Consider the following 22,593-nt stretch of genomic DNA (forward strand, 5'->3'; position numbering starts at 1 on the left):
GCCCGTGCACCCGTAGCATGTTGTTTTCCCTTTAAATTTAAATTAGTCTTATTACAATAACAGTAATAGCAGCAGTGAAAATAATAAAAACTTTCCTTCCACCTTCTCGTTGGCCAACGGGTTGCCCCCGCGGCGCCTGTGCAGCAATCGTGGGGGGATAACGCATTGACTCGACGATTTGGATTATTTCCGTTTTTTTTTTTAAACACTTACATGAAGAAGCACCAAAAAAGAAAAAGAAAACGACAACGACAACGACAACAACAAGAACAACACACACACACAACAAAAAAAAAAGGAACTTCGCTCCCCATCTTCGGCGGTATACAATCAAACTTTCCTGCAACGTTCGTTCGCACTTGCAGTACCTTTTCGCGTCTATTATGGAATCCCTTCAATTTTTCTTTTTCTTTTTGCGGCATTTCCCTTCATCCCACATATGATTGTGGTGTTTTTGCCGCGCGGTCATTTCTTCATCTTCGCCCATTTTGCCGCACGCAACTGCTCCGCGAGGCGTTTCTGGATTTGTGGCTGAAGTGAATTCAGGCGTTCTGCGACCTCCAGCAGACGGGGAGCACCTGCCATGAAAACGCCCTGCTCTGATTCGTCAGGCATGATGGCTGTCAATACCTTCGCGGTCGGCAGGCTAGGTTTTCGTACCAAGCCCGCCAGGTTGGAAAGAACCTTCTCAGCCCTGTTCAGCACGGCGTAGGAGAGAGACTGAGAGAGGCCGTTCAGCTCCTCCAGCAGGGTAAAGCGGTAGTTTTTTCGCGTCGTGTCAATCTGTGCGGTTGCGCGCAGGAAGTCCAAGAGACACGCATTGATGAGAATTTGCGCCCCATCGTGCCGCCAACCATCCACCACATCGAGGATAGGCAGCAGACGCCGGTCACAGTAGAGTCCATCGCGCAAGGTAAACGTCACATCGTCGACGGAGGAGAAAAAGTCACCACAACCACTTATGGCAACAAACGGGGACCGGGCGTTGTATGGAACGGAAGATTCTTCAAGTTTTTCTTTGAGCGGGCAATCAAAGTGCACATTTTCAAAAATGCGGCATTCCTCATCGGTATTATTCATGCAGGGAAGGCGAAGGTCAGCACAGCTCTGAGGCGCCAACTGCGATGCCAGGTAGTTGTAGAAGGAAGAGAGCAACACAAAAAAGTCCGTGTTATCGAGCGCGGATACAGTGGGGGAACACACATCAATGGGGGAAAGCACTGCTCGGTGTTGCGTGGAAGCTGTTTTGCCTTCCCACAGTGTCCTCACGGCGGGGTCAAGGAGAACGGAACGATGCATCTCTAGCGGCACACCGCATGTGTGGTGCGTGGAAAAGAGGTATGCGAGTAGCTCGGCGACCGGCTCGTCCACAACGCCGCTGTTGAGCTTTTTATCATACACAGGTGGGTAATGTGCCTTGTCAAAAGCACCCGAGGTGAGCATGTGGATGAAGGCAAAACCTTCGTTACCCACATGGGCTTCCCGGAAAACGTACATGACATCCTGTAGCAGTGAGCCCAGCGAAGAAGCATGGTCACTAAAGTGTAACCCTTCGTGTTGGAAGAATCCAAGCAACATTTGCAACATCTCCACCGTAAAGCTCTCCATATTGCCCCCTTCGACAGAGTGGCGCCCTTGAAAGAAGAGTGGATTTACAAATAAACGCTCTGCCAGTTTTAAAACGTGCTTCTTCCATCCTACGTCATCCCTCAGCTGACGAAGCAGTTTGAAGTCGTAGAGCTGAAGCAAACGAAGATTGGACATGGGATCCATCTGCACATTTCCCTTGATGACTGTCATGCTGCTCGTCATGAGTCGCTTGATACGACGCATCGTGATGCCCAGAAACACCAGGTGCCCCAAATAATCAAGACCACGCCGTCCTGCACGACCCATCATTTGACGAAACTGAGTGGGGTTAAGAAGAATATGATCGCCTGCCAAGACAACCGAGCGGCATGGGCTGTGAATACCCAACGCCAAGGTTTCTGTAGAAAAAATAACACCGCAGTGACGCCCGCGGAAGAGACGCTCTACGTGTGCTCGGAGTTTACCCTTGACACCGGCATGGTGCATGCCAATGCCACGTTTTAGCGCGCGAAGAAGAAGATCCTCTCCTTCATCTTCGCAATCTTCCAGGAGTGAGTTCACCACAACAGACTCCACCGTGCACTTGTCACCGAGAAAGGTGAACTCTGGTAGGACCTCGGGGACAACATACATTTCGTCCTCGCCTTCGCCGTCACTGGCGCCGCGATCGGCCAGCTCCACCTTACCATCGTCTCCAGTTGTCAATCGCTTCTGTTTAAGCGTTGATTCACGCTGCTTCCGTCGTGCCTCCTGAGCGGCGGCGGCGCGCTCGATGCGGGTCTTATATGCAGCGAACTCCTGTGTCTTGCGGTAACGTAGCTCGGCCTCCTCAAGTTGCTCCACGACGTACTTGACAATATCTCCACAGTCTTCCGATTCAAAGCTGAAGACGATGATTGGACCCATTTCGCGCGCAATGAGTTCGCGCAAGACATTTAACATGTGCTCCCGAATGAACTGTCGTGATCCCGGAAAGGATACCGGCTTCAGCGTATCCTCATCCTCCTTCCCCTGCGTCTCCGCCTGCCCGTCTGACTCCGCCTCCTCCTGCTTCTGATTGTGTTGTTGGAGCAGCAACTGCTTCTTCTTTTCCATGGCTTCAGCCGCAAAGCGCTCAAGTACAGCCTCATCCTCGTTCAACTTTTGGGCAAAGACGCGCAGAATGCCCTCCGCCACCGCGCTCATGGTTGCACTAAATTCATGCCACTCCTCCACTGTAAGGCCGTCTGGGGGTTCGCAGCCCTCATGGCCCAAGACGGCCCAGTAAGCAAAGGCATTTTTTACCTCAGCCTCGTACTGCCGTGCACGCTCCTGCGTGATGTATGTCTCCTTCTCAAAATATTTGCCAGGTTCCAGCAAGAATAGTTGTCCACGCATGTTTTGAACGAGCTGCAATGAAGACCATTTGGGCAAGACAGCCTCATTGAAGGTTGAATTCATCTTCTCAAAGAGGGATACCACTTCGCTGGGCACGAGGGAAATGTCTGGGGGAAACCCACGTTGAAGCTGGTCGGTGGTGAGGATGGACAGGGGATGAAGATCACGGATGTACCGATCGTCGTACTGGGCCTTCACCTTTTTGTGCGTCAAGCGGGCTCCAGGAGGCGGCAGGTAAATGTACTTTTTGATATCATTCCACCGCTGAATGCTTTTCCCCTCGCCTGGCAACACATGCACCTCAAAGTCGCGCATCTTCCCTGACTCCTCCTCCGTCTGTTCCTTCAGCCGTCCCTGGACGCGATTGAGCCAACTGCACAGCTGCTGCGTCTCACCCAGCGTGGCGGAGAGGGCAACAAAAGGACAGGGAAGCAGCGCCAAGATGCGTTCCCACACGTCACCATTTCCGTTGCTCTCCATCGAATGAATCTCATCCAGGATAACGTAGTCGATCAGCTCCACCCACTCCGTGTACTTGGGCGACAAGAGCATCGTCTCAAAGGTTTCAGGCACGGTAAGTAGCACCTGACAGCTGTCATGGAATTGATGGTAATCCGCGCCGCCAAGCACGCCGTAAATGTGCCGACCAGGATTCTTATACTGCTTCGATCCGTAACGGGCGCAAACATCAGCCACCGCCTGATTAATAAGCGCACGTGCCGGGGCGAGGTAGACGACAACCTTCTTATTTGAACTCCGCAGAGCCTTGTACATGCAATAGTATGAAATAAAGGTTTTGCCAGCAGAGGTGGGGGCACAAACCACCGCACTGCCACGACCGTCAACGATGTCTAAAAGGTCCCGCTGCCAATTATCTGGGTTGAAGGCAACGCGGTAGTCGTGCTTCCGCACAAAGGGGCGCTCCAGTAAGTGTCCCATGTGAATTAGTTGCATCATTTCAGGAGTTTCAAAAAGCTGTTTTTCCTGTGGAAGAAGACTTGGTACGAGGGTTCCAAGTGTCATATTCTGCCAACGTGCAATGGCCTGGTCAAGCTTATTGTAGTAGGAGTCTGGAAGATCGAAGTGCATGAGGGCAGACCGCACCGTGTCAATATCCTCCGGCGATATCCGCAGTCCTTCATCGCGAATCACGGCCAACACTTTATGATGGCAGTAAATAAAAAGAGGAATGCCAAGCGCAATCCGTGGGGATTCCTGGTCCAGGCGTGCGCGCTCTCGTTCTGCGCGCCAGTTTTCAAGTAGAAGCTTCACAACACGGCACTTCAGCTTCAGCTGGATGTGTAACTCTACAAATGAGAGGTAAACCCAACGCAAATACGATCCCGCCTCCACTGTCGTCATGTCAGACTTTGCCTTGCGCAGAGGCTCAAGTTGTCCCCACTTGCCTCCCTTACCAGTCTCTCGTTCCACAAGTTGAGTAATGACGTGGAAACCGTGCAACAGCTTAGAAACAGACTTCAAATCTATTTTCTTGGCGGCAGCCTTGCTATCCTTCAGCGCGGGATCCTCAATGGCAAAGGCAAACTCCACCTCCCGCAGCTGACTGGCAGCCACCAGCAAACGCCACATCTCAAGTTTGAGAGGAATTGCCGTGTTCGTGGAGTCGCCGAGCGTGTAGCCAGGGTCAAAAAACTTGCCGAAGCGTTCCTGCGAGAGGCGTTTGAGGGCTGCCTCAATGGTATTAATCGCCTCGTCACGATCCCTGTTGGTGGTGCGTCCATGACTCGGATCGACGCTGCGCAAAAGGCGATCCATCTGCTTGCACCATTCCTTGACAGTGGAAGTGGCATTCACAACATTCGTGTCCTCACGAATCTCATCCTCCTTTTTGCGGTCCTTCTTATTCCGCTGCCCCGCGTGCTCCTTGGTCGCCTTCTTGCCTCCCGCGCTTCTAGAATTAACACCGTTGCCGCCGCCCTCGGTATCCTTCTCATTGTCAGAAAGCACCTGGGTCAGTTCCTGCGCCGCAAACCCGCCAATTCCCATTGACTCTGCCTGCTTAAAGGCGTTCCGCGCAAACTTTTCCTGGTACTCCTGCTGCTTTTTAGCTTCTCTATCGGTCATTGTGCTCTTCGCAATCGCCTCCCCCTCGGCATCGGTGACATCATTGAGAGCGTCAAACGGTGTTGTGATGTCCCACCCGGCGAGTTCGTTGGCGGCGCCGTATCCGAGCGGGTACGGCGTTTCCGCGCGATGCTTCGAAACTCCAAACCCCTTTGCAAGTCGATCCACCAACTCATGACTGAGGAGCGAATACGACTGCAGCTCGTCCGCGTCAGGGGGTTCAATGACTGGCAGTTTCGAAAACGGTTCGTTGGTGATGTAGGTGTCCTCTTCGTTGTCCACGGCGCCCCAGATGGACGCCACGTCGTCCACGCCGTACTCATCAAGCAAGTTGCAGACTGCCGTCGTACGCAGTTGTTGAGAGATGGCAGAAAACAGGTGACCATCAACAACGTCAAACGCCTGCCCATTCGTCCTTTCACACCCAGCGTGACGCATGACGGCGAGGAGGAAAGGTGACAGCTGCCGCAAGAAACCTGCAAGAGTGGCGTTTGGTCGCACCCGCTGTGCACGGCACTTGTCATTCAAATACCCTGCGACGTAGGTAGTGAGGGCAAGCGCCTGGCAGAGCTGCTTCTCCCCTTCGCTCCTAGCACTGGCTTGCAAGTAGGCATGCAGTGCGGCATACACTACCCGTTCACGGTAGCACAACTGATCCTCCCCCAACAACTCCAGCGATGCGGATGAAATAATTGGCAGTTGTACCTCGTGCTCCATGGACTGCGCCAATGCCAGCACGTCATGCTCAATAGTCACTGCACGCTCAAACCCCACACCGTCGACGCGGACTGTGAAGACCACCATGGCGTTTTCCTTGTAAATGATGCGGGAGGAGTATCCCACCTTCAGCCGTCGTGTCGCCGCCCAAAGATGCATGCAGCGGTAGTACAAAGCCGCCTTGTCGCCGACGGCCTCATCCTCCACAATGCTCCTGTAGGCCCGCTTGAGGCGGTACGGATTCCCCTCCTCGTCATCAGAGTCACCCTCCTTCTGTTTAGTCGCACCAGCATTATTGGCTGTGGATGAATCCACGAAAAAGGCTTGCAATGGCGTGAGTGAGCCCAGCTGCTCTCCATCGGACATGAGGATAAACTCCGGTTCCCACTGCCTGATGTATGCCTCAAACTCCGCTGAGTGGTAGCTGGGGAAGTTGCAGACGGACAGGTCGGACCTCGTGTCGGTTTCCGCAAGCGCCATCAGCCCTTGACGCAAATTTTCACGCATAAAGAGCTTTGCAGGCGCCGACTCCCATATCCACAGCAAACTGTCAAAGAAGACAACGTGGAAACGGGCTCCACGGGTTTGCATATCATATAGAAGCTTTTGTGCGTTGTACATCACATGCAGTGGCTGAATAAGATCCCAGTCGACGTGTTGCTGGGAAATGGCAGCCATGAAAAGCGAGTCACCGTCAATGAAAAACATTTCACTTGCGCTCAGGTGGATGAACATGTCACACAACTCTGGTCGTGCGGTGGCGTAGTGATAGTCCACCGCCACGCAAAGCAGCTCCGCCTCAATGACGCGAAGAATCTCAGCATTTTTTGCAGTCAGTGCTCCAATGAGAAACTTCCAGGCCAATCGCTCCTCCTCGTCAGAGATGATGGTGCCGACGTCAACAGGCTCGTCGGGCTGTCGGGTCCGAAGCACCGCATTGCATGTCCGGCGCAGCGCATCACGGCGGCGGACCGCGTCAATGGCGACGGCCTCTGCGGTGGCCTCCGCGTCACTCTCCACCGGGACTGTCTTGGCGCTGAAGAGGGCCTTCACCTCCCCCACTCTGTCCATCGAAATGCGGGAAACGAAGTCATTTTCTCCGAGAAAAGTACCAAATCTCGCGACGAGTTCGCGGTGTCGGGACGACATCAAACGTCCAACAGGACAAATAAATGAGAAGTTCCAGGCGAGGCCGAGAAAAACGAAGTGCTCGCACCCTCCCCGCTGTTTGCTTCGCTTTCCTTTTTTTTTGTTATTATTGTTGCCCGTTAACTTCGAGCTGTTTTTCTTTTCTTTTCCTCTTCCTGCTACTTTGGAACTTTCTACTGCCCTTTAAAGAAAAAAAAATTAATATATATATATATATTTTCCCTACCTTGCTGTTTCGCTTCAATCGCTTGAAATGCTAGCGTTAGCGTGAAAGGATGAACCTCTGCTGTGCCGCACGGCCACAACAACAACAACACCCCGGCGCCGAGAAGGAGAGGGAAGGGGTCAGAAGAAAGAAAGAAAAGACACACATCACGCAGCACAAAAAAAAAAGGCTGAGGGGTGGGGACAAACAATAATGGCAGTAGTAGCAGTAATAGCAGCATGCACCAGTGGCGCCAACCAGCGCCGCGTGCGTGTGAACAGCAGAGGGCAATAGACTACAAAGGTACTGCGACATGGTACGAGGAAGCGGAGAAAGTTGGCGTTGGTAAGAACCTTTGAGCGCCGCCGCCGAAAATGCCTCGTTACCGCGGACTGTATCTGGCGTAATCAGCTGAGTTACCGCCACCCCCCCCCTCCCATCACATGCTCAGCTAGTCGCGACGGATGGAGGGGCAGCCGACACAGCGACCGCATCGTCGGAGCCCAGCGTGCTTGCAAAGAGAAAGGCGGGAAACCCCCACAGAAGCACCCACACAACACGGAACGCCTCTACGGAGACTCTGTTCATGGCAAGAAGCGACATGTAGATAACGACGAAGGCGCTTAGCACAACCACGCAAAAAATTGATCCAATAACGGGAGGGAATTGAAAACGCAAAGAATCCCCACTCTTTCGAAGATCAAACAAGTGCCGAATAGGCCATACTAAGTACGTACACACAATAAGATGAAGTAATATCTCAGGGATATGACTTCCCTCATCCACGATATTTTTGGTTTCAGTCATGCCTGATACCCATTTGTTTCGCCAAGCAAGAAAAGACTGAAGCTGGAGGGTACATAACCAGGCGTAGACAGCCACGGGAACGGAAGCGTCTATGCACATGACAGGGTAGGAATTGGCACCGCTACCATTCTCCATCGCAACACAAAGTGGCATCACGAATAATATAAAGCCAAGCCACACAAAGTTGCGTTGATAGAGCTCCAACGAAGCGGTACACACAATCACGGTGATAGGGTACAGCAGCAGAACCAAGTGGCGCCACACACCCGCTGAGCGAGAATCAGATAAAATATGAAACCTGGAAAGGCACATTGAGCGCAACACCGTCCACACACGCAAGCTTAGCCGTAACCAGCCACGAAGAAGACAATAAGCTACCACGCCCGCCCATGACCCTAGAAGTGCTGGACCAAGCCAGGCGATAAACAGTAATGGCAAATGACCCCAGCGTGTTTCAGCGCTGCAGACAAGGTCGTCAGCGACCCAGGGCAGGCTGCACATGTCAGACCAAGGAAGCAAACAACAGCGAAGTTGCACGAGGAGGAGCTGGCCAACAATACCTATGAGAAGAGCAGCAAGCACCACGCCCCCCATCGTGGTTATCCGCAGCAGCATCACCAGTTGATGCCACCAAAGAAAACCAAAGACGCGATAGGCCGACTTACTGCTACATTGTAGCAGTAGACGTAGCACCGTTGGGTGAATGGCGGAAAGTACCAGTACGGTGTAAAATGATAATAAAAGCGCAGGAAGCGTGTGACTCTTCACACTCAGTTCTGCCCACCACAATAAGACTGAGTCTCCAGTGGGAACTGTGGGATACACTGGGGTAGCAGAAGTTTTTACATCATGCTCCCTAACTGATCTATTTGCAATGACACCAGTGAGAAATTCAACCACGCAGTGGTCGCGCAAAGCATCTGTGTGCGAGAAGACCCTTCCACAAACATTTGGGTCATCGGTGCGAAACATCACGTCTGTTGATGGCCCATCCCCCGTTCTATTGAGATTTGTCAGCCACGGCTCCACCTGAAGGTCCAATGCGCCTGAGGTGACAGAGTAGAAACGCGGTGAGTGACGTCGCGACAGGTTTAGCGCTGAGTTCTTATAAGGCGGCTGCCAGAGGGTCTTGTAGACGCTCAACATGGAATTATCTAAAAAAATGGGAGGAAATCGATGCGGCGAGTTGAGCGTGATGATGCTTTCAATAAAAATAGAGCTTCCCGAACTCCGCAGCATCTCCACCGCCAGACGTGCAACCACACCACCCATAGAGTGACCGACAATCCATATAGAAATTGCGCCGTCTTGGTTCTCAGGCGTAGCTCTGCTTTTCAGCGTCTCTGCCCCGTGCAGAACTGTGTTGTCCGTAAGACGCTTCAGTACACTCCTTCTTTGCAGTGACGCTAGCGTCTCGGCGACAAATGCCGCCTGCTGCTGAAGTAGCTTACCACGGTGAATGTTCGCCTGATGCAGAAAATCAAACGCATACAGCTCTCCTTTAAAGTTGGCCTCTCGAGACATAGCACAGCTCAGTCGAGAGGGATCCGTGTATGACCCCGCATTTCCGTGTACAAAAAACACAAGCGACCTCTGCGACTTTGTTGCACTTGTTCCTGCACCTGCAACAGTTGGTTGTATTTCCCACACACACGTGACACGGTGTAAATTGTAAGGCAACGCAACTTCTTTTTCGCTCCGCCTGCTTCCGCCTTCCCCAATTAACTGCACCTTCTCGTAGACGAACCAATAGTCTCCTGCCGCCAATGAGATGCGTCTTGGGCGGTTTTTTTTGAACATCTCTGCTGACGCAAGCAGAAAAAGAACCATGGATGCCGCGAAAATTGCCGTCGCCACCACCGATGAGCAAACAAAGGCCCTCGCTATTCTTCGCGTTCTCACTGCCGCGCCACCGCGCCCCTCCGCCGAGGCCGTGGAAGAAAAGGAGACGTTAGTGCCATGGAGGGGTTTCTCCCCCTTGCTTTCACCACCCGCTAGCGGCTTGAAGGCCATTTCACCCCAGCGCCCTGTTGGAAAAGAGTAGACAACAAGAATCAAAAAAAAAAACGGAATCAATTTAATCTCCTTGGCCGCAAACTATCAAGCCACGGAAGTCAGCAATAACGCCTCCCCCGCCCGCGGACTTCAGTTGCTGCTGTGCTGTGGGAAATGAATCAATGTATCGATGCCAGTTCTTCATAAATGGGAAAAGAAACAAGATAAAAAAAAAGTGTTTGCTTCGCCTTGTTGCTGCAGAAACTACCAATATATATATATATATATATATATATATGTACGTATGCTGCTTCTCTATAGGTCAAAGGCAAACACACCCTCCTCCACGCGTCGCTCACCTCTCTTCCCTTAATTCGTTTCTTCCTCTTCTCCGTCTTTGCTCCCCCGCCTCCGTTAAGCTCCTGCGGCACACCCACAATGGGGCCACCGCAAACTGGAGGGGTAAAAAAAAGTAAACAACAAAAAAGAAACGCTGCGTCACCTCAGGCCCCCTTCCGCGACCTTCCCCCCACCCCCCAACACACACTTTTTTTTTTGTTCGCGCGTGTGTGTGTTTTCTGGAGGTGAAGAGAAGCGTCATTGTTGTCGCGTCGCCTCTCTCGCCGAGGCCAAAGAAATGTAAAACTGCGCTCACGCCCCAAAAACGGTGGAAAACACTGTTCTTGCCGCCCGCAGAATGCCTGAGAACCATGGGGAGTGGCAGGCCTCTATCCTGCTGGAGGCATCGGCTGTAATACCGCCCTCAATGCTTGTGACACTGCAACAATACAGGCAGGAGCGCTCCAGCCGCACACTGAAATAGTGTCTCCTTCCCAGCGACGGCCGCGCCCCCGGCTCGAGAGACGCCAAGTTTGCCTCAGCCAGGGAACCACCTTCGTTGCGGTGCATAGGGGATCCGCTGGCCTCACCTCTCCAGCACGTTGGCCCCGCCACCTCCCCCTCGCCGGAAGACTTCTCCGGAAGAGATTCCGCCTGGGCGCCCCCCACGGCAACTGGAAGCCGATCAACATTGCCGTCCTCGTGCGGCTGTCGGCAATTAACGGCCTGCAGCAAGGTATCTGACTGCGTTTTCTCAGCACAGGCGTGAGACAGCAAAGGGCTTATTAACGGCACCACCACACACCGTTCAATGGGGGTGTTTTCCAACGCCCGGCACGTCGGCGCTGCCGTCTTTGACATCGTGCTGTCCCCTTGTTTCGCACCTGCCGCCACGGCGCCGTCGCCGCTATTTTCGTCATCATCGCCGCAGCTTCGACACCCGCGGCGACGCATAATTATTACCTCCTCGCCTTTGCCACTTTCGCTGTCCCCAGTGTTGTCTGATGAGAGCTCAAACCAGCGTTCCCCGGTGGAGAAGTTTTTTCCGGCAGCGGCGTTAGTTGCGGAGTTAAATATGAAAAACACAGACTCAACAAAGTTCAGCGTTGCGCTCCTCGCCACAACCACCTCCCTGTGTATGGAATAGCCACGACACCTGTTGAGATGCACCGTGGAGTACTCCACTCGCATCGCCGGACCACGAACTGCGCTAACAAACCGACTCTCAGCTGCCCGCAAGGTGCTGCCGCCAGTGAGCACGACAGCCTCAGCCCCGGCGAAGTAGCAGTGTGAAGCATCAATACTTGACCCGCCAGAAGCAATAAGTTGCCGCAGATTCACATTTTCTGTCACCAACGAAGACGTCCGGGTCATGTAAACACGTAGAGGTACAAATTCGCCACATGACAACGCACCCGGGCCTTTCTTCACATTCTGCACAAGAGAATCATCGGCCACCGGGGAGTTGGGGTTGTCTACAAGGGCAACTCGGTCCGTGCCACCTTCCACAGACGCTCTGGGAGAGTAATGCGTCACCGCCTGCGATGTCTCGAGTGGGTGTTCCACGGTTGTTCCAGGAATAGAAGAGGCATTACTGCCAATGAGTGATGCCTCGGAAAAGCCATGTATTTCACCTTTTGCCCCCTGCAGTAAAACGAGACCATACCAAGTTGTCCTGCCACAAGGGGCATTGCTGGCAGGCGCATCGTTGGGCAGCAAGACACTGCCGTGAGAGCTCGTCGAGACGCTACAGCTCCCCACACCACCGGTTGCAGCCGTAAGTACCTTCCGAAAAAGAACATTTCGCAAACGTACTGTGGCCCGGCGGCCTTCCGCCACAATCACGTACTTTGCCATCGCGTCGTCGTCGTCGCCGCCGCCGAAATCCTCTTCCACCACGCGATGTTGCTCCTCAAGAAGGACGAGACAGCAATCCATCACCAGCGCCCCATTCCAGGAAACACGAATGAGACCGTTTGGCTTCGGCAAGGGAGAAACTGAAGATGCTGATGGTATAAAAGACAGAGACCTGGGAGATGCGGGATCTGCCGAGGATGAGGATGGGGGCGGTGGCTGGGACTGCAGGGAGGCGACAGCTTGTTCACAGTCCAGGTCCGAGGTGGGATGGAGCAGAACGTGCTCCAAAAAGCACTTTCCCTCAATCTGTAGTCTTCCCTGCAGAATACCGCTTGTCGAGGAGACGGGTGATTGACAATTTACCCGCGAGACGCCGCCACGGTGAACAATGAGTGCGTGACGTCTAACATGTCTGGCATAACAGTCGGACAGATACATTTGCGACCCTGAGAGGGCATTAAACGCCACGTTGCAAAACTCTGCCGTGCATTGGTGCAGATACACGTTTGCGCCATCCCCGCAACTCACAGCACATTGTGCACCACCGCCAAACAAGGCATTGTGAATCACTGCGGTGCCCTTATCAATCGCAAAACATGAGGGGAAGAGCCCAGACGGAGTTGCCGAGGGCCCTGTGAGAGTTAACTCTGGAGGCAACTGCTGCCGTGCAGGGTCCTTGCGAACCTTGATATCCAACATGCTGTCTGTCAAGGTGTCCAATCTCGCGCCATCGTAAACGTAGAGGCCAATTCGCGAAAAACCACTCAGCTTCACATGTCCTTCTATGTGCACAATGCCATTGCGATTCTCAATGCTGTACATGCGAGCTGTGTAGCTGCCACGGCGCACCTTGCACGTTCCATGACTAAGCACAAACACTCCCACGTGATTGCTGTTGGTGCTACAACGCGACAGCCTACACTTGGCGCTGTCCACGGTAAAACCATTCACAATATGCTTCGCCGTGCAGTGAGAGGCCTCCAATTCCGTGTCAGGACCAATCGCGGCGTACCCAAAGGTTACGTGCCGCACTTCACACCCAATCGCGATGCAGCGACTTCCCGACCAGGCCTTCACACCAGAGTTCTTCTGAGAGCTGTACGACGGCAAAGCAGCGGAGTTGTCATCGTGAGTTAAATTTACCGCAGATGCAGTCCCCACTTTGCCTCGATTCCAGTCCCCATCGCACCCTTCAGCCGCATCGGCAACAGGGTCGGAAGCAAAGATGAGTCCCGAACGGCCAACAGCGGAAGAAGAGAACTTGCGACGCGACGCTTCTCCAATGCTGGCTTCGGTGGAGGCAGCGGCACTCATGTCAACGGTGCACTTCTCAAGGCGGAGACATCCACCATTGTAGCATGTAAACCCGCTGTCAAGCCCACGCTGAACTGTAACCCCAACGCACATTGTATCGCTTGAGCGACTCTCTAACCCATGTAGATGGCCCTTTAACGCACACGAAAGCCAACCTCCTTTACACTTGACCGCATTCAAGTTGTCCATCCGCAGCGTTGATCGATTGAGGGCGAAGACGCCGACGTGATCTGTGTTCGCACCACAGTGATGCAAGGTGCAGTGGGCATCATCCACGGTGAATCCATTCGTCCCACCCACCGCCATACAGTCTTCGAAGCGAACAGCAGACCCCTGAATAGCCGCGAAACCAAATGCGTAATCCGCCACCAAGCAACGCTGCACATGCGCTTGGCTATTCACAACCTTCACTCCACATGGCTGCTGCGACGACGCCAATGATTTCCAAACGATGACGTCGGTGAGTGTAAGTGTGCCCTGGTCGTAGACGTAGATGGAAGTATCTTGTGCGTCTGCCAGAAGCATCCCCTTTGCCACCATGCAGGCATCGCGGACCTCCAGACTGAAAAGTCCTCCTTTAAACGACAGGGGAAAGATGGACGCATTTGCTGTGGTTGTTGCTCCAGAGAAGAGGTTGGGAATGAAAGGCTTCTTATTCATGTCAACAGACTGAATAGCCTCAACAGCGTAAAGCTCCATCGTATCATCTTCGCTTACTGTCGCTGCGTGTGGTTGCGGTGGCTCCGTCGGGCTGCTGGAGACGGAGGAAAAGACACTACTCGTCTCTGGATCTTCGTCGCCCATGTGTGTTTCCCCGCACCGAAATTTACGCAGCCGCTCAACGTTTTCACGTGCCTTGAGTAAAAGGCAACAGCGCTCGTCAAACGGAAGGACGTGGTCATCTTCGTTGTTAATGCTGCACTTCGCCTTATTTAGCACAAACACACCCACGTGGTTGGTGCGGGCAGAGCTGTTTTCAATCGTCACGGAGGAGGCATCAATGGTGTAGCCATTCACAACATGCTCGGCGTGGCACCCAAAGAAGTGAGCAACGGAGTGTGCAATCACCGAAAAGCCAAAGTATAGATACTCCGCCACACAATGACGGGCAGTGACGAGGCCCCCTAACTCCACGTTAAGCCCGGTTAGACGATTAAGGTCGGAGACCTGTAACTCAACACGATCGGATCCGTAAAAGCGGGTGTTGGCAAAAAAAGCATGGCAACCAAGGATACTAACCGCACTGCTGTTGCCTGCCATAATACTACAATCGGCAATGTCGACTGAGGCATCTTGTTCGGCAAATATTGTCTTTTCAGTGCCATACGGCATGAGGTGACAGCCTCCCTGTATGCGTAGCCTTCCACTGTTAGAAACCAGTATAAAGGCTTGTAGCACAAACGATGCAAATGGACTAACAGAAAGGGACTCTTCCCCATCTACGAATGCATGCTCCTTCCGCTGCACCGTCGTGTTGTTCCGTATTTCCAAAGTTGAGGCATCTAGGACCAGAATACCTTCGCTGCGCGTTTCTGCACAGTCCACGTACACATTGCACTGCGAAATTTCCGCCCGACCCTCACCTTCCGTGGAAAAGTGACCAATGAACGTGCAGTCAGACATTTCAAGGGTTCCAAGCACAGTGATCGCGCCGTACACTGTGAGGTTTTCAAGTCGCAGAGTGCAACCCATCGGAATAGTGCAAGGGGCCTCCGGCCTCCGAATTCTTTCCGTATTCGGAAGAATACCACTACCCTCCGTGCCTCCACTCGCCTCAGCCGTCAAAATTAGAGCCACTCCTCCATCTCGCTCTCCCTCGGCAACCTGTCGACGGGCGCATACGTTTCTCCTACCCCGAGGTTGACTGCGATGTCCCTGCTTGACCTCCGGAATTACATCATCGACGCCAACGCTAGACGTGAAGAATGGTTGGAGGCTTACCCGTCTTCGGCCATCCGCAGCCCCGCCTGCATGCGACAAATCCGTGGCAGGAGCCGTCAAGCCAACCTCGCTTCCGCCCGCCTTTGGCGTGTCGAGGGCCACGTCAACGTTGATTTCTTCTGTAAATTCTTCAAGTTCCGGGTGTGCGGCCGCGGCAACCCCTTGCTGTGCCGCCGCTTCATTTTTCCTCTTCTCGCGGCACGGCGCAATCGTCATCGTGTAGCTCGGGAAAGCGCCGCCAAGCGCGGGTAGCGTACACGTCACAAGATGCTCATTAACGCTCATGCCGCAACCTCCATCTGACGAGTCGTGACTCCAAACATCCAGCTGAACATCCATCACCCCACCCGCAAGAAAGAGTTGCTGCAGTTCTTCCCTGCAACGAATGATTGCCTTCTTTACTGGTGCTGATATTCCTCTTCCATCGTGGCACGCATCCACGATGGAGGAGGAAGCGGAGGAGGGGTCCGGAGCAACCGTGCTACTAGTCATGGACGTTGTCGCCAGTGAACCCTGCTGCTGCTGCTGCTGCTTGGAAAGTTCACTGCGGACACAACCGCGGAAGAGATGCGGATGGGACTGACGAATGTGTCGGATGCCCAACTCATGCTCGTCCCGCGTGTACGCCGCGACAGAGACGGCGGGAGCAGCGGCGACGTCCTCCGCTTCGGCGGCCGCCAACCGGTGCTGTTGGTTCCCGCCGTTCCTGCCGCTGCCAAGTTCATCCACGGTCACCTTGCTGTCAGGGCTGAACGGGTTAAGTGTGGCGTGCAGCGAGCGGATGAGGAGCGCGACCCCCTCAGCGTCTACCGACCACTGCTGCGACATCAGCTCCAGCGAACAAATTGCGCCGTGGTGAATGAACGTCGCCACGAGCCGCGGGGCGATCACAAAGACAAGCGGCATACGGTGCAACTCCTCAAAGAAGTAGAAGCGCAGAGAAACGAAGAACTCCTTCTTGTTTTCATCCTCGTACTTCAGCAGCACGTACCAGTTGGTTAAATCGTCCTCATCAATGAGCTCAACTAACGCACAACAACCCTCCAACGCTTTGCTCGTGTTTTTTTTGAAGTAAGCAAACAAGCGCTGTAGGCGCTGCAGGTCTGATGTGCGCATGCAGGCGACGGCAAAGAGAAAACAAAAAAAACTAACTAACTAAGACTTTCAACAAAAAGAAAAACACACATATCGAAATAAATGCATAAATAAATAAATATATATATATATATATGTATGTGCATAAAAGTGTGTATGCCGAGCGCAAAGAGAGAAAGGGACAAAAAGAAAAACTGGAAAGCAAAACACAAACACGCAGACCTGCACGAACAACTTTTGTTTTGTCAGCAATTTTATGTTCGGTGGGACTGAGGATCGCAAGAAAAACTTTTCTTCTTTATTTTTTTGTTTGCTCGTTTGCCTCAATGTTGAGGGAGGCACGGAGTCCACCCACCGCAAGAGTAAGCGCCACCTCACCCGCATAAAGCCCGCGCCGTGCCCAGAATAAGTTCAGGCGGCACGACCCAACGCTCCCCTCCCTTTCTCTCTCTCTTTCGCTCACTCGTGCATTCACGGAAGGAGACAGTGAGAGGTAGAAACTGCTGTCGCTTGATTTGCCCTCACGGGCGGCGCCATGCACTGCCGCAGTGGAGGCGTTGGGAGGGAGGGAGGGACAAATGAAAAGAACTACACCTGAACTGAAGACAGTAACGCAGAAGCAACTAGCAAGTATCATTTGGCCTGCCTTACTGCTACAAAGCTTCCCACAGAAGAGCGGAAATCGGTGGGACAGAAAAAAAGAAGCTACACAGAAACAAAAAAAAAACTACAACAACAACCAAAACAACGGTAAAAAAGAAAATAATATATAGTGGAACACCGGGCCTCAGACCCCAACCTCTTTGGGTACATGTACTTTTCTGCCCTTGTGTGTGTGTGTGTGTGTCTGTGCTGGGAGCCGAGACTGTTTTTATTCATGTTTTTTTTTCTTCACAGTCAAGAACATAGCGGGGCCGCAGCATCATCATTCATTTTTTCTTTTTGCTCCGCCCACCCATCGCAAACGTCAATCCACTCAACAAAGCCAGAGAAGCGCTCCAGCTCGCTGATGCTCACTGGGGCAGTGCTGTTCGCCGAGCCGGCTGCCACGTGCACGGTCTCGAAGCGGCGCAGCGAGACGTCCAGGTAGACCCGCACATTTTCCTTCACGCCGAACGGGCACACTCCGCCCGGGGCAAACCCAACGATTTCCTCAACCTCCTCACGCTTAATCATCACGGGACGACAGCCAAACTTGGAGCGGTACTTATCGTTGCTCACCTTTGCATCCCCCGAGGCGAGTATGAGGATGGGAATAGGAACCCCGCCTCCCTTCTTCCACGCAAGCGTGAAACTGAGGCTCTTGGCGATCATAGCAGGGATGCAAGCAAGCTGCTGGGCAGCAAGCTCGGATGTGGCACAGCTTGTGGAAAACTCGGAGATTTTAGGGATGATGTAAGCTGCCCCACAACTCGTGAGGTGCCGCTTTACTTTCTCCATTGCCACAGTTCCACCAACCTGTGGACGCCGCGCGCTCGCAGTGGTGGTGCTCGCTACCGGGACGCTGGGCGGGCGGAGAGAGAAAGAGGCGGATGACCGGGAAACCTAAAGCTGGGAACTCCGCCCAGCGCAGACGAAGCAGGAAGAAAAAGAAGAAGAGAGGGAGTGACGAAAAGAAGCGGCGCGGGACACATTCAAGATCGTTCAAGGCAGAGAATGCCAAATGCGGAGTGCGCGATCAGCAGCGCAAAAAAAGAAAAAATAATAATAATAATGGTGATAATCAAGAAAAATGCACCTCCGTTTTGTCCGCACTTCGGTCTCGCTATTCAGATTTCTCGGTCCCAGTGCTCCCAGTGGGGGCTTGCCTGTCACGCCAGCGGCGGCGACAAGAGCCACAAACCCCACCACATATAACGACAAATGCAACGACGAAGTTGGGACTCACGCCTACTGAGGCGTCCATCACCCCACTTCCCCACTCCCTCCCTCTCTTCTTCGGCAGTCACATTTGCTGCTTCATCTGCACCACGGTGCGCGAGAATTTCGCAAACACCGCCGACGTTCGGACTGTTTTCTTCTGCTTCCGCTTCTTCTCCCGTCCCTGTTGTTTTTCTTGTCGCTTCTGGGACTCGTGATGAAGCTCCAAGAGACGCCGCTTCTCCGCCTCCACCGCCGAAAGCACCCGCGGAGCCAACTGGATCACCGCGTCCGTCATGACATACGTGTCTGGCAGGATAACGCCACGCCGTACTAAGAGGTCAACAAGCGTTAGTGTGCGCCACTGCCAATGTGAGGCAAGAAGGGTGGCTTTGCTGCTATCCTGTGACGCCACATGTCGCACGCCGACGTGTCGTGTAAAGACGTAGGCGAGCTCAATAAGAAGCGGGTGATGCGTCTTGCGTGGTATACGCAGCACCGCTGCGAGGAGCTTCTCAGACAGAGCAGGGCGCTCTTGCAACGTGTGGAGCGACTTTACTCCACCATGCGTGTCATTCAGTAGTGCCTCGTAAAGGGTTTCCGCCTTCGCATTGAGTGCCTCTAGCTGAGCCGTTTTCCCCTGTACGCTGCAGTGCTCAAGCGTGGTCGTCAAAATGTGATTGAGGCTGTCAAGAAAGAGGGGCACGGAGCGGAGATCCATGAAACTTGTCGTAAACGCAGCAGACGAGGTTTGCGATGAAACACCCGACTTCACTGCATTGTTTGCAGAGACCTGCATGACACCCTTGCCCCGTACAGAGCCTACAGGCGAGGATGCAGAGAAGAGCTGCAAATCGTCCTCGTCGGCGTCCACATCTGGAGTGGCCACTGCCGTGGAAACATCCTCTTCGTGGGCACAGCCCATCGCGACCCACGAAGAGGCATCCGTGCCTTGCAGGGGGGCGGCAGGTGTTGAAAGGACAACGCCGTCGGGGCCGTGACGTTTACGCCCGTCCGCTGGGATGTAGCGCTGCCCGCGTTTCTGCATCGTGTCAATTAGCGTTTGCAGAAGCAGCTCTGTGGTTGCGACGCTGCACACCTTCACCTCGCGCCGCCCCAGCAGCAAGACGACCCCGAGATATTGGCCGGGGAACACGCGCAAGGCCTCGTGAAGCTGCGGCAGCAGCACCTCAGCACAGTCGGGACGGAACCAGCGGATCTTTGCCAGCGCCAAGGCCAGGAAGAAGAACGTCGACGGCGATCCATGACGTGTGAGGTGTAGCGAGCCCTCACGTACTCCCAGCAGCAGCCTGCCCACCACCACTTCATAGAAGGCGACATCGAGTATGGGGTGCTGCAGCCTCGTTATCGTCGCCGTCACGTTGCTCCCCTCATGAAATCGGTTCGGCGGCACCGCCGCATCACTCCCAAGGAGCCGCACACACCCGAGCTGCCACCGAGCCATCGCGTCCAACAGCATGGCAAAAACACTGAGGTCAAACGCACCGGCGCCGTCAGCAGAAACACTGAAAGGCGAGGAGGCGTTGGAGGAGGCACTTCTTGTGTGTCGGCCGGCGTCCCTGGCAATGTGCACCTCAACGTTATCACGCAATGTCTGCAAAACGGCGTCCGAGTGAAACACCTTTTGTTGCGCAATAAGATGCAAAAAAGTTACACTGCGAAAAGGGCTAAGTGAGGCGGCGCGGTCAGTGAGCCACTGTATGAGCAGGCACCCAAGCTCCGTTACCCACTCCTCACCGACACCTTCGTCACGAAGCTCCCTGAAGAGTCGATGGCTCTGCTGCACCTCATCCAGGTTCGTCTTGGCAAACAAACGTAGCACGGACTCCAACACGTCATCGCTGCGGAACAGGGAAACCGACCAACCGTTATTTTCCACCTCACCACGTGCCTCTTCCTCCGTGATGGCAACCCCCATCAACGACGCCGCACGCAATCGACGCCACACCTCCGCAAGGCACTGCATCATATGTCCGAGATGCTGCTGTTTAGACTCCTTTTCCAAGGCCAAGGCAAGCTGTGTGCCGGACATGTCACGGAGGGTCTTGGTGTACGCCGGCGAGAATGTGACGACCCCGCTATCAAAGCTACCACGGCTACTCTTTAAGCCCGACCCCTTCGTTTCAATCGACCGGCTGACCTCGTGGTCGCCGGGCGGTAACGCGCCAATGTTCATGCTGGCGGCGTTCTCCCGCTGCGCTGCGCCAGCAGAGGCAGCGGCGGCGGCAGCTCCGGTTGCCGCTGGTGCCGTGCTCGGCTCACTCATCTCCGCAAACACTTTTGCCAACTCAGACAACGACAGGCATCGCGCCGAGGCACGCAGCGCAACCGAAGCGTTTAACAGGAAGGGACCATTTATCCGCGCGCAGCCGGCCACACGCATGCCTCCCTCCTCCCCCTTTTCATGCACCGAGGCAGCCAAGCAAGAAAAAAGCAGGATGACACACACATACACACATAGTGGGCAACAACAAATACTCACAGACAACGTCACGGCGGAATATTTTTTCCCCAGAAGAAATCATTGCCTTTAGTTTTGTAGAAGGCTCCCTCTCCCACCTCCCCTCCCACGCCGCCGCCCATTCAGAGCCGAATACTACAAAATACTACTCAGACACGCAGGCACAAAATGTGTGAAAGTGGTGGTGGGGGGGGGGGGAAGGGTGCATGAAAAAAAAGAGTCTCAATGGAAGCGGCAAGAACAACAAAATAACTTCTTTTGTACATTGCTTTCCACATCAATGAAAACAACAGGGTAACAAAAAGCGCTCAGACAGGTGCAATGGTAAGGAACCACAAAAAAAAAAGATGAAGAGTTCTCTTGGCCCCAAAATATTACGCCACGCTACCTGTGATATCCGCCGGCGGGAAGCACACAACTAACCTCACGTTGTCCACCTTGTCAGTGTTCGCAGGCGGTGCTGTCACCATCCGCGGTGCGGGAACGGTGCTTACCAGCACCTGCTCGAGTCCTGAAATCATCGCCGCCACATTACTAGATGCTGCCACCCCCAACGCATCCACGGAGGCAAATGGGGACGTGGAAGCGAGTGTGCCAGCTAAATTGCTTCGAATACCTTCAAGAGCGGTGGCCGTCGTATTCGGCTTTGACCCCGCAGCGCCAGTAATACGGAACGGGTAAAGAATATCTCTGCCAACAAGCGTCACGCCGCTGTCGCTGATACCCACGAAGATGGTCATAACCTCCTGCGGGTACTTCCTCTTGACAAAGCCAAAGACTTTCTGTCCCAGCCTATAAGGCTCGCTGTTGGGTGGGTCGTCACCGAGGGTTTTGCGTGATGCAATGATGTCCAGCACAATACGGCACTTTGGGCCATTCTGAGGTGGGTCCCACTGCTGCAGAAGACTCTTTAGAATGGACTCGTCTTCCTCCTCGGTTCGGTCACGGGGGGCGGCGCGCTGCGATATCCCGCGTGAATACGTACTTCGTCCAACACTGCTACTGGAAGTGGCGTTCACATCGTTACGTGAGCCGGCAACGGGAAGCGTGGAGGAAAAGGACGCCGCACTTTTGCGCCACATTAGATGGTGCGCAACACCCTCCCCATGCGAGTACAGATGCAACATTGTGCTCGCCATGGGCGCCGCTGGAATTGCAATGACGCAGCGAAGTGCATGTGCCTGCTGCACAAAGGTCGGCATATGTCTGAAGCGTTGTAGGGCCTCGTTAAAGGCCTTGCGGACGGCGGCCACCATGGAGTCGACAAGGGCAAAGATGCTTCGTTCCGCCTCCGCGGCGGTATCGCTCCACCTGTAGTCGTGATTCGCGTACACACAGAAGAAATTCAACGGGTCACACGCAAGACGATCGCGGAAGTGGGGGAACACCGTCACGTTGTATCGCTTCTTCCCGCGACGAGGCGAGGTGTCGGACGCCTCCGCGGCCTGCGTCTGCGCAAAATCCCTCTCATTCGTCCCGCCGAATTTGGAATTAGTCGTGGTGTCCCGCGACATTCCTTCATCCGGCTCCTGGCCTCTCATTCACGCCCCCTCGCTACACTGGTGCACAACACGCTGCCGTGGAGGGGATAGAGAGAGAGAGAGAGAGAGCAAACGCCGAGGCGCACTCCTAGTTTCCTTTCAGGCGGCGTCCGAGCGACGAGATCCACGAGGAAACAAGTAGGCAAGGGCAAATAAAGAAAACAGCAGCAGACAGAACCACAGCAAGAAGAAAGCAAAGAGAGGTAGGGCAACACTTCCGGCGACGAAACAACGACGGC

At 53.9% G+C, this 22,593-nt stretch overlaps 6 protein-coding genes across 6 annotated transcripts, besides 9 other annotated features; all 6 read right to left on the minus strand.

The window, feature by feature from the left end:
* Positions 1-227: 227 nt before the first annotated feature.
* Positions 228-295: a microsatellite.
* A 170-nt stretch (positions 296-465) lies between these two features.
* Tco025E_00749 (ATP-dependent DEAD/H RNA helicase) lies at positions 466-6,918 on the minus strand (the record flags this gene model as incomplete). The annotated part of the gene is made up of 1 exon (XM_029367689.1): positions 466-6,918. One exon carries the CDS (start codon positions 6,916-6,918, stop codon positions 466-468), a length of 6,453 nt encoding a protein of 2,150 aa, XP_029232199.1.
* A 133-nt stretch (positions 6,919-7,051) lies between these two features.
* Positions 7,052-7,083: a microsatellite.
* Positions 7,084-7,570: 487 nt separating this feature from the next.
* Tco025E_00750 (GPI inositol deacylase 2) lies at positions 7,571-9,943 on the minus strand (the record flags this gene model as incomplete). Its single annotated transcript, XM_029367690.1, has 1 exon — positions 7,571-9,943. One exon carries the CDS (start codon positions 9,941-9,943, stop codon positions 7,571-7,573), a length of 2,373 nt encoding a protein of 790 aa, XP_029232200.1.
* Positions 9,944-10,195: 252 nt separating this feature from the next.
* Positions 10,196-10,223: a microsatellite.
* Positions 10,224-10,576: 353 nt separating this feature from the next.
* Positions 10,577-16,492, minus strand: Tco025E_00751 (uncharacterized protein; the record flags this gene model as incomplete). The annotated part of the gene is made up of 1 exon (XM_029367691.1): positions 10,577-16,492. One exon carries the CDS (start codon positions 16,490-16,492, stop codon positions 10,577-10,579), a length of 5,916 nt encoding a protein of 1,971 aa, XP_029232201.1.
* A 69-nt stretch (positions 16,493-16,561) lies between these two features.
* Positions 16,562-16,611: a microsatellite.
* A 296-nt stretch (positions 16,612-16,907) lies between these two features.
* Positions 16,908-16,936: a microsatellite.
* Positions 16,937-17,299: 363 nt separating this feature from the next.
* Positions 17,300-17,323: a microsatellite.
* Positions 17,324-17,368: 45 nt separating this feature from the next.
* Tco025E_00752 (EbsC protein) lies at positions 17,369-17,911 on the minus strand (the record flags this gene model as incomplete). The annotated part of the gene is made up of 1 exon (XM_029367692.1): positions 17,369-17,911. One exon carries the CDS (start codon positions 17,909-17,911, stop codon positions 17,369-17,371), a length of 543 nt encoding a protein of 180 aa, XP_029232202.1.
* A 131-nt stretch (positions 17,912-18,042) lies between these two features.
* Positions 18,043-18,090: a sequence feature (GA-rich).
* A 78-nt stretch (positions 18,091-18,168) lies between these two features.
* Positions 18,169-18,205: a microsatellite.
* A 211-nt stretch (positions 18,206-18,416) lies between these two features.
* Positions 18,417-20,735, minus strand: Tco025E_00753 (uncharacterized protein; the record flags this gene model as incomplete). Its single annotated transcript, XM_029367693.1, has 1 exon — positions 18,417-20,735. The coding sequence occupies one exon, from the start codon at positions 20,733-20,735 to the stop codon at positions 18,417-18,419; it is 2,319 nt and encodes a 772-aa protein (XP_029232203.1).
* A 452-nt stretch (positions 20,736-21,187) lies between these two features.
* Tco025E_00754 (uncharacterized protein) lies at positions 21,188-22,354 on the minus strand (the record flags this gene model as incomplete). Its single annotated transcript, XM_029367694.1, has 1 exon — positions 21,188-22,354. The coding sequence occupies one exon, from the start codon at positions 22,352-22,354 to the stop codon at positions 21,188-21,190; it is 1,167 nt and encodes a 388-aa protein (XP_029232204.1).
* A 46-nt stretch (positions 22,355-22,400) lies between these two features.
* Positions 22,401-22,423: a microsatellite.
* The last annotated feature ends 170 nt before the right edge of the window (positions 22,424-22,593 follow it).

Source organism: Trypanosoma conorhini (genome assembly GCF_003719485.1).
Source record: "Trypanosoma conorhini strain 025E chromosome Unknown Tco_14.4_contig_00020, whole genome shotgun sequence".
Lineage (NCBI taxonomy): Eukaryota > Euglenozoa > Kinetoplastea > Trypanosomatida > Trypanosomatidae > Trypanosoma > Trypanosoma conorhini.